General features: G+C 39.8%; 1 protein-coding gene across 1 annotated transcript; it reads right to left on the reverse strand.

Moving 5' to 3' along the window:
- Positions 1-1,276: 1,276 nt before the first annotated feature.
- LOC126396531 (flavin-containing monooxygenase 5-like) lies at positions 1,277-9,931 on the reverse strand. The gene is made up of 10 exons (XM_050054703.1): positions 9,800-9,931; positions 6,981-7,121; positions 6,699-6,887; positions 6,388-6,553; positions 3,891-4,033; positions 3,611-3,807; positions 3,353-3,500; positions 3,046-3,253; positions 2,858-2,930; positions 1,277-2,757 (listed from the first exon to the last, which is right to left on the reverse strand). Exons 2-10 carry the CDS (start codon positions 7,110-7,112, stop codon positions 2,346-2,348), a joined length of 1,668 nt encoding a protein of 555 aa, XP_049910660.1. The 5' UTR covers positions 7,113-7,121; positions 9,800-9,931; the 3' UTR covers positions 1,277-2,345.
- Between the last annotated feature and the right edge of the window lie 1,416 nt (positions 9,932-11,347).

Genomic DNA, 11,347 nt, shown 5'->3' on the forward strand with positions numbered 1-11,347 from the left:
ATCCTTGTGCCACACAATGCTTCAAATTACACTAACACTAAGCACAGTAACCACAATTTCAACAATTCAGTAGGTTCCCCAGGTCGGGGTCACTCACTCGGCCCAGTTTTAAAACAACTGAGTATTAAATATTTGGAAAAATATTCAAATATACAAGACAGAAATGTTTTCAAGGAGCAAAAGCAAAACAAAATGTCCAATAGAGTAACAACAGGAGCGCAATAAGTACAAGAGTTACTAACAGTGAACTAAAATGGTGGAAAAACCAGACTGATTAAAGTAAGAAATAATAAGTATTAGGCCTAAACTATTAAAACACAGCAAGTAGGCTGCACATTAAATCACAATCACTATGTGATTGTGACTGATGACAAGCAAATACGATTCTGTACATATAATCCATTATTTATCTCAGGTTATATGTTATTCTAAAAATACTATGGTGTTGACAAGTTCACCCATCAAGTGATTATTGTATCTTTCTGGTTTAGAGATATGCCCACATCAATCTTAAAGAGGTTGTCTAATACAGCACAATGTTGCTGATGAGTCCTCTAATATAATTCATGTCTGGTATCTGTAGTGTAACTTAACAGATCTATAAAGTTGCATTAACAGGATACAGTTTGGCAATCGAGGCGTTGAACAACTCAATCAGCAAAATATTTTATCAATCATATCAAATCTTTAACATCCCTCGAATAACATTCATATCCCGGGTATCCCTAAACCTGGCAACCCAAATGTTAACGAGTCACGCGTGGACCATTCTTCTTCCGGGGTCTACCGTGGTTCACGAGCGGCGGTCAATTTAAGACTGATGCAGTTCAGATCAAAGTCAATCCACTTAGAGGTTTCACTACTGAGTCTTTATTGATTATTATGATAACTGACAATGACAGTGATGAACTTATTGATGATGTGCTGAACAGGACACAAGCTGCTCACTGTCACTGCTGATTTTTGATTTCTTGATTCTTGATTGTAGCTACCACCGATTGACACCTTGTCATTTCTGCAAAGGAAGAAGAGTCAGCTGCTTACACAGATTCAAAGAGATCCGTAATCACATGATCGCAGTATGATGCAGTGAGACACAAAGCACTATACAAAACATTATTTCATGTACAGTAGGCTATGTACCTACATGTTATTTAACAATGTCAACCTGCAGCAGCACTTTATTGGAGTCATTTTGTTAGTGACATTGACTGAAAGAAAGGTTTGGTCCTTACTACAAAAGTTTCTTCTAACAAATAAGGTAAAGGGTGTTTTATTAAATTGATCCGTAGCTTTTATCCAGTGGAACATTTCTTTAAAAAGTTAATGAGTCACATGTAAATTTCTCTCTTTGGTCTTGTAATGTTACACATGTGCAGTGGAAAGATAGCTGACAACATTCTCTTGGCTTTTACTATTTATTCATTCATTTTTAAACATTTGTTTTGTTGTCTTTTTGTCTTTATTAGATAGGGCAGTCTAAGCATGTAAGGAGGATGACATGCAGCAGGCTGGAATAAAGCTCGTGACCATTGATGCAAGGACATTGCCTTCATATATGGGACACCTGCTCTACCCACCATTATACTTTTTTATTATAGGAATATTATATTTGGGGTCTTTCATTACTGTGACAATGATATGAATGCATTTTTCCTTATTAATATGATTTTACATCTTGTAAATGTATTCACAAACAAAAAACTCCTAAAATCAAAATAATAAATGTGAGCACCATCTTTTAAACTGTGTGACAAGAGTGAGCCTTTTGTCACGAGTCACTGGCATTTTTATATCTACTTTAACTTGTGTCAAATTTGTTTTGTTTTTGTTGTCTTTATGTTTGGAGCTGTTTTAGTTTTGTTTTTTCAGTACTTCATTTCCATGTGTCTGATTCTGCTCACTTCCTGTCTCTGCTCACATGCTCAAAGTTTGAAATACAGATTATGTAGAGAAAAATATGGTTTCATGTAGGGTTTTTTTTCAAGGCAAACATCAGCTGAGTTCAGAAGCTGCCATTAGGTGGCATCATTGACCAGTGTGCATTATCTTAGTTCACTGTCCAGCCCAGAGACGGAGTGATGTAGTAGAAACTGCCAGAGGTCCAAAGTAATGTCCACACAGACCGGCTGGAACATTAAAATGCTGCTGCTTCCTTATACGTTACTGTACTAAGAATTTAACACTTATTGGGGTTTAATTTTGACATTTATATCTATTTAGATTTTTTTTCAATTTTATTTCTGCTATGTTTATTATACTCAGCTAGTGCCTACCAGCAAATCAGCATGTCTTATAAAGTCATAATCACATCAGATGTGAATTTAAAAAATATTTGCACATCACTATACAGGCAGGTACGCTTTTATCTTATCCAACAGTATAGTAGGATCCTGCAGGAAATCTGGAAGGTTGCTCCTGTTAACGTAGGCAGCCAAGCCCACAGCAGAAGCAGACAGGATCAGAGGCCACATAAATGATCTCTTGGGTTCGGGATCACGGCAAGGTCTTGTCTGCATGGCTTGGGCCACTCTCTCCCACTGTGTGAGGATGGCCTGGCGGGCTCCAGCCCATTTTCCTGGCCCTTTGAGACGATACTGGTACGGAGTACCGGGACCGAGCATCACAGTCAGTCCCAGCCTGGGATCAGTCAGCAGCAGCTTCAAGAAGTTGGGTCGAACTCCCACCAGCTCTGCTATCTCATCCATGTATCTGAGATAATCCACTTGGAGGGTGTGTCTCTGAGTGGGGAAATACCTGAAAGAGAGCCTTGGCCTGAACAGGTTGTGCATAACAAGATTTGATGCATTTTACATCCCAAATAGATAATTGTGATTTAGAAAATCCACAGTTCTACCTTTTAGCCATTGTCTCCCGTTTGTACTGGACATCTTTTAGCATGGACGCCACAGAGGGAAGCTTGATGCTGTCTGTTTATAATAAGAACCATGGGAAGGGAATTTACTTCTTGTTCTCATTATATTTCTGTAAAGGAAGTAGTTTGGAGCACAAGTTCTAAATGCTTATTTACAGAGCCTGTATTACCTTTAAAGACACGTGTGGCCCATCTGGCCTGCATCTCAGAGAGGGGAATAGTTGCTCCCAGTGGCTGCACGAGACCAATGATAGCCAGAGTGGGGCAGTCCAAGTCAAGAGGAAACACATACTTGTACAGGGATACTTTGTTCTCACATACTGAGACCACATGTGAGGCCAGGAATGGAAAGGAAAACTTGTAACCTGTGGCAAACACCTGCAAGACAGGGGACTCATGTTAGTCACACACTGTAGGCCAACTATACTGCAGTACTGTGTGTGAGGGTGAATACAGATGTTTAATAACTAAACCTACCACCAGGTCGACGTCTTCCACGACACTTCCATCTTCAAACTCCACACTGGTCCCCTGAAACCTGCGGATGTTGTGTTTCACCTGAACTGTTCCAGACAGGATGCGGTTGGGAAGGTCATCATTAATTGTGGGATGTTGGTTGAAAATCCTGAGAGGTAAATTCAGACTGATAAGTAACGCTACAAACATGTCACTGATAAAACAACTCCTAGTAGACAATCCATGTCCATCAATGAAGCTCTGCTGTTGCTATCATACCTGTGCTTTGGCTTCAAGTTATACAGACTGTGATCAAATCTCTTGTTGACTTTTCTCTCTGCCATGCTGCAGATAACTCTGAAGGGAAGGATACGGCGCATGAATTGAGTCATCCTGTCATTGAGCATATCACGGGGAAGACCATTGTCAGAAACTCGATTTGCGATCCAGGCTCCCCTCCGAGTGCTTAGATACAGCTGTGAATACAGAATACAAAATAAACCATCATGCCAGCATTGTGTCAGGGCTGATACATCAAAGTCTCCGTCAACGGCCCAACCTGCTTGGTGACCCTGCTCAGCTCCACTGCTATGTCTCCTCCAGAGCTTCCTATGCCAACCACTACAGCCGTTTTATTCCTCCACTCCTCAGGAGTCTTGTAGTCTCTGCTGTGGAAGTACTTTCCCTTGAACGTGTCGATACCTGAGAGGACAGATTTGTGACGGTTACACAGAATGCATCACACTTTTAACATTAAACTTGTTTTACAACTTACTACCAATAATGGACCAGAATGACATTGTTTACCAGAATGCCTCTAAAACTGATCTTCACCCGCTAATTGTTATCTGCAGATTCATACTAGGCTGGCTCCCTCTTGATGTGAGACGTTAATTTTACTGGCATTACTTTATTTTTAAATGCATCAACTTTAACTATCCCTACTGTCTAAATCCATTTTTTGCTTGTTCTATGTCAAATTATTCGATTTAAGTTCAATTCAAGTCAAGTTATGTTATATTATATTCGTTCTCTGTCATCATTTCACTCATTTAAAATGTTCTGTTTTCTCATCTTAAAAAGGTTTGACATTTTTGTCAGTAATCCCATCACTGTTCCCCTCTCTGTGTAGAGACGTTTTTCCAGTTGTGTCTAGTCTAAGGTTGCACACCTTTTTTCCCATTTTTCCTCTTTTTCTTTTACGTTAGTTTGTTGTTTGTTGGATTGTTAGATTGTTTTTTCATTGTTGTGTCACATAACACTATGACATTTGTTTGGGACTCTGTTGGAAACTGGATGATGCAAGGATTTCCATGCTGAAGTCCAACAATGTATTTTATGATGATTTATTCAACAAACAACTGAACAACTAAAGCAAAATGAGATGGATTTTTATGTCTTTTAAATATGTGATTGCAGTGACGGTCAACAGAAAATATCTCCCACTCTCATTCACCCTCTTTGTCTAAAAGCTGCGACGCCAGTAAATAAACAGGTAAAATAATGTGAAACCAAACCTACACCTGTGCCAATCACTACTGGAGGTGAAAGTGACCAAAAGATAGTGTGCAGCCTAAACAAATAATACACAACAAGGATTAAATGCACATTCTGGCTCCTAAACTAATACATTTCTATATATCATTAAGTTAAATTAGGAGTTGATTTGGCAGACTTTCTTTTGTCCAAAGCCACTTACAATAAATTAATAAATGCCTCATTGCTTCTGTTGCAATGAGGGTTTTTGACATATTGGTATTGAGTGATTTAAACAACAACAAAAAAAAATCTAATCCTGTGCTCTGGTTGCATCAAGATGTTGTGACACATTATAAAAAAAATGAATCGATTGTTTCAGATATTCATCAATAGCATCAGGCAAAACATTTCAGAAACTGTGAAAATAATCATATTTGCCAAACTCTCCTCAAGTGATAATGTGATCTCTTATTTTTCTTTAGAAATGGCGGATGCTTGAGACCTCTAACACTCATTCATAGTGAAACTATCTGTGAGTTTAGAGTGGATGATCTCTGATTGGGTCAAAGTGCTAACAACCCGCTGATATTTACAACCTGTGAAAAAGAGTTGCAAGCAGACTAGTGATGGGATTTCTCGTTCACTATGAAGAGCTGGTTCAAAGATGCAGCTCGTTTGTTCTTTTTTTTTTTTTTCTGTGTGTGTGTGGTGGGGGGTGTGTGTGAGTGGGTTCAACGATGAATCGTATTGGTGATTTATTACATCACATGATCTGGATATTGTAACATGGACCCAGGATAGACTCCATAGATATAAAGTTTGGTGTAGCCATAGCAACACCTTTTATAATCAACAAGCCTATCAATACAAGCAACTGCTAGCAGATAGTGGGTTAGCTTCCTACCCTTCATTTCTAACTGAGGGGGGTCATCAACATGACGTGAATAAAGTGTCATGGTCGTGCACACACAAACATTCACAAAACAGTCCAGAACATGTCCCGTTCGTACCAGAATAACAAACAACCTCCCCCTATCCCAAAACACGGCCAAAAGGGCTCTAAATAACAAGTTTACAGTCTAAATTCAGACTTGTTCCAGCATGTCCGAACTGCATGCTGGGTAACATGCAAACTAGCTGGCTGGCGTCACGCCCAGAGTAAATTAAAGCAACAAACAAAGAAATTAGGAACTGGCTCGTTCACTCTAAAGAGCCGGTTCAAAGACTCAGCTCGTTCGTGAACGTCACATCACTAAAGCAGACACTTTAAGGGGCCACAAGCCGAAAAGGGTGGGACACACTGGTTTGTACGCATAAGCAACATTATGGATCACAGAGACACTTCAAAAACAAATTTCACACAGGACTTTGATGTTAGCCTTCATGTGGTGGCTACCCCACATAATATTTATAATTATGCAACCACCACTGGTATAATAAGGTGTGGTCTACACATAAGGTGCTCCTAATGTGCCAAAGGTTGATTCATGAATCACATTATTAATCTTTTTTTCTCATGCTCCGCAGCACAAAATGTCCCTGAGTGAACCAGTTTTTTATAGGCTGTAAATAGCAACCTGGGAAGTCATGCAGTGGCAGGTTGGGCTGGCAGTGATGTCCAATACAGATCATCACTGCATCAAAAATGTGCTTCTCCTTTTTGCCGTCCTTGTTCTCGGTTTCAACGTCCCACTGGCCTGAATGAGAAAAATCTGGTCTCTGCTGCACCTGCAAGACTTTGGTCTGAACATCAGCAAGGCAGACACAGATAAAAAGGTGCATTAAGTGATTATACATTCAACTTACATCATCTTAAATTATGCAACATTTTACATTCAAGATAAATTTGAGTCATATAATTCTCTGCAAGTCAGTGAAGCATCCTTACATTAAAGCGTACGTGCTTGGTGAGCTGGAAGTGGTCAGCATACATTCGCAAGTAGTCCATGATGAGGGAGTTATGCATGTAGTTTGGGAAGTGCCCAGGGACGGGAAAGTCACTGAAACACAGCATCTCCTTGGAGGTGTTGATGATGACAGAGTGGTAAATGCTCGCTCTGTCTGGCTCTGGATTCTCCTGCAATAACAGCCACAAAGAGAAAATATATTTATCCTCACTTTCTATAAATATACTGTACGATTAAAGGAATCTGCGCGCAGTGTGACCCACCTTAAACCTCCACAGACCACCAATGTCATCACTGCTCTCAAAGCAGACTGGCTCCAGGCCCTCATCCAGGCAGCACTTAATACTGGCTAGACCTGAAGCACCTGCTCCGACCACCGCCACACGACGAGTCATACTTCAGCTCTGAGGAGGATGGACAAGATTAGTCTGAAAAACTTTTTGTCTGTAATAAGAAGACAAATACATGGAACTACAAGCAACATAAAAAACAGTTGGTCAGCACCAAGACTGTTTCCTGTTATAGACTGCAGATAAGTTGCCTTCTTTTAGAGTTGACTTCTTACATGTCTACGAATATCTTAGTCCTATGGTTGAGAAAATGTAGTGTCAAAGGAAAGGGCCTATCTGACGACAAGGTGGAAAGGTGCAGCTGCAATGCCAGGCAGATGCTTTGTTGAACACTGGCTTGTAGTTGCATACTGTAGCAAGCTGAAGTGCGGTGGAAATGTTCTCCCAGGCCCAGTTTTTCTTCTTGTTGTCCTTAAAATGTACTGGCCCTGTGACTCCCAGTATTCAGACACCAACATTATTAGCTCCTCTATCTTGTCCTTATTGTGCTTCCCTGATGCCCATTAACTGATTGGTCAGGCAGGCCTATGGGGCAGACGGCAACCGCCAGAAGTTTTAGACAGTGAACTCAGTGCTCAGCAAAATCTGCAGGCACACACATGGGGGGCAACTGTTTACACACTCTTCCTCTCTGCCGCCTTCCCCTCATTAAAATGACTGGAAGTGCAGAGTTATCGTGCAGCAGCATGAACACCCCTTACTATATGTTTTGCTGCTGCCCCCATCCACATGGCTGAGCGTCTGTGTTAGCATTCCTGCCTTCTTCTCCAAACTGGGGGCGCTACGACCACCATGCACTAAAGGTAATACACTGACTATGGATGAGCAACCCAAAAAAAATCACCTCAAAAAAACATTAAAGGGGAAGTTCCGTTTTTTACAACCTGGACCTTATTCCTGGCATTAAATACGGTTGTTTACTCACCCAGATTAGTTTGGTGTCATTTGGAGTCCTTCGGAAGATATTTAGATCCGCAAGAGCCGCGTACATCCATATAGTGGGAATGATCGGGGCACCGACAATGAGGCTCTAAATAACACATTATCTGCCGCGAAACTCGTTCATTTCACCAATATGTTTTTATGAATCGCTAGAGTTGCTTGTCATCATCATCCGGGTCATTTATACTGACCTACTAACCTCTGACCTGGATGATGTCATCCAGGTGCGCGCGCCGCCGCACACCCGCAGCACGGCTTTGTTTACAACTGGAATTTGCTACTGTTAGTTTTTTGAAACATGGCTGAATATTTGTCAGATTTTGAGGTTGTGGACGACGACTTTGAATATGATGGACGTCCTTACCGTTTTGAGCCAGAGTATACGGATGAGGAGCTCTTTGAAAGGAGGATGCGGAGGCAGAGAGAGGAACAGCTGGCCAGAAAACAACAAACCGCTGCACGTCCGAGCTAACCGATGCTAACTGGTGGTGTTCTTGTGAACAATGTTCCACTATGCCAACAGAGGAGGAATGCCTTTGTTGCTCCGAGTGGGATTTGAGGCCAGGAGATACACGTCTGGATGTCTCCAGAAATGACTGTCTCACAACAGAGGATTTCAATTCTATGATCAACCGGGCTGTTGTAGAGACTTTTTTTCGTGTCCCGAAAGTAAACTGGAAGACCCAGCCAAAGCCTGCAGGACCGAACGGGCAACCTTCGATTGAGTAAGTAGCCTACACACATGCATAAGTTGTTTATTTTCCTTGAATTTGTTTGCTTGATAAGTAAATAACTATGAGAATTTACATTTCTTTAGTTTCTTCTCATCGCTTGTGTAGAACGGCCCGCACACTGCACAAAAAGCAGAGGCACTTCTTATGCAAAACGTGAATTTATTATTACATAGTGCTCAGTGACAAAAAGTGAGAAACAGAAAGGTGAACGCTTCGGTGGTACGAATTGCCTCTGACATCATCCAGGTCAGAGGTTAGTAGGTCAGTATAAATGACCCGGATGATGATGATAAGCAACTCTAGCGATTCATAAACACATATTGGTGAAATGAACGAGTTTCGTGGCAGATAATGTGTTATTTAGAGCCTCATTGTCGGTGCCCCGATCACTCCCACTATATGGATGTACGTGGCTCTCGCGGATCTAAATATCTTCCGAAGGACTCCAAATGACACCAAACTAATCTGGGTGAGTAAACAACCGTATTTAATGCCAGAAATAAGGTCCAGGTTGTAAAAAACGGAACTTCCCCTTTAACACTCCCTTTAATGTCGCATTAAATATCATAAGACATCAACAAAGTGAAGCACAGTGCAGCTATGAAGCTAAATCTGGTGCAACCCTTCTCCACTACATGGTTTTTTACATATAAATGCAATAAATTAAACTTATATATATCAAATGAGCAGAGGGACATCAAGTAGAAATTATATTTCTGAATGTAAAACATAGTTAAGTCAAAGTCCTGTCATATTGCACAGATAATAGATGAAGATCGTTTGGGTATTGTAAGGAACAACTTAAAAGATCACAGGCTACCTGAAATCAAATTGATATGCATCATTCATTTAAATCATAAGAAGAAAGCACAGTAAAACCCAGCTGAGTCACACAATACATCAAATCCATTTCAGAATATACAATAAACTGTGTGCCATTTTGAGCTTGCAAAAAACAGTTTCACCCAAAAACTAATGAGAAACAAAGCTGATAGTTTGCATTTAAAACCACATCCAGTTTCCCAGTCTCTCCATGCAATCCTGCAAATCACTCACCTGTTGTGATGCAAAATCAGAAAGCTCACTGTTGCACAGGTTAATTGCAGCCGAAAGAATAATGAGCAGCAACTGTTCAGTTTAACCCGTAATCTGACCTTTAGCTCACAGTCAGCACATGCATGAAGAAACTTTAGTACACAACAGCGGGTCTTGGTCTGTGTTATGAACGGAGGAGTGACCAAGTCAAAGTACACACAATTACACCTTCCTGCTTGTGTGCACTGTGCAGGGTTTCCTGTGTTAAACCTCACCGATAAAATAATTCATGGTCCAAACCTTCATGGGAGTTTGGACAGTTATCATGTGATGCAGTTTGAATAGTATGAGAGGAGACAATGACGCTCTTGTTCTGTAACTGATAACCCGGAATGTCTTTCCAAAGCCTATTTGGGGGGGCGCTGACTTTATGTAATCATCATTAAAATGCTTGGCCTACTGACAGCTGCACTGGTGAACCGGATAATACTGGTTCATATCATAAACAGTAAGCCGCCTCATAAATAATTAAAATGACAGAAATGCCACTTTTTTCATCCTGCAAGGTCTCACAAGGTGCGCACAATAGCCATTCTCAGTGCATGCAAAAAACATAAAAAAATAACCACAAAAAATTTAATTAACAGAAATTATTGATTTTTGTTTTCTGTTATTTTATCAGTCACTTAGTAGAAAATACTTAGTCTTTAATTTTCTGATGCACAAACACATTAAAAATTAAAAACAAAAACATTTTTTTTTTAATTATTTGTGTTTTCCAGATTGATTAATCTAATATCTATAAGGTTGATTAATATATCTAATAATCTAATATACAATGCTCAGCATACTGTAGCCTCTAACTCAGGATATTCCTGGTCTAATAATGCCTTCATGATTATTCTGCACGCCACACTGGTGAAGCAAGGTGGATATTGGTGGTCATAAAAGAGAGCCATGACAACTTTTGAACTTCACTTTATTGATTTTTTATTATACAAATCTCAGAACACTGATCTCCTCTGAGCTGTGTCTTTATTAAAAACTTTGATAGTTAAACAATTGTAAGTGCTTTTAGCCTGCAAGCGTATTATGCAGTGCTTTGTGTTATATGTCAGCCTGAGTGTAACTGTTTGTTTAACTTTACCTGCGGCAAAATTAAGATTATTATTATTAATCCCTGGGATTATTTTTTATTCACTTAAAAATTCAAAGTATTCAAAACAAAATTCATCAAAGGAAAGCATTCATCACATAGAAAATATGGGCCACATTTACACCTGTGTTACTGTATCAATCTGTGTTAATTTTTTTTTTTTTAAAAACAAAGCTTCAGAAAAGAAAATAGTTGTAATAAAATACATTAATTTGTAAACAATCTCTATTGGTGGGGCTCCTTTTTATTTATACAACCCTGGACTGTGCATTTAGATACTCGAGTCTTCTTCCAGGAATGTAATGAAGTGTTTACATTAGTTTTTAGTAAAAAGAAAGAAAAAAAATATGTAAAAAACATAGTGTATTCTTCGGTCTGTAGAAAGCATCTGGGCGATGCAAGTTACATTATAT

The sequence above is a fragment of the Epinephelus moara genome, chromosome 10 (assembly GCF_006386435.1).
Source record: "Epinephelus moara isolate mb chromosome 10, YSFRI_EMoa_1.0, whole genome shotgun sequence".
NCBI lineage: Eukaryota > Metazoa > Chordata > Actinopteri > Perciformes > Serranidae > Epinephelus > Epinephelus moara.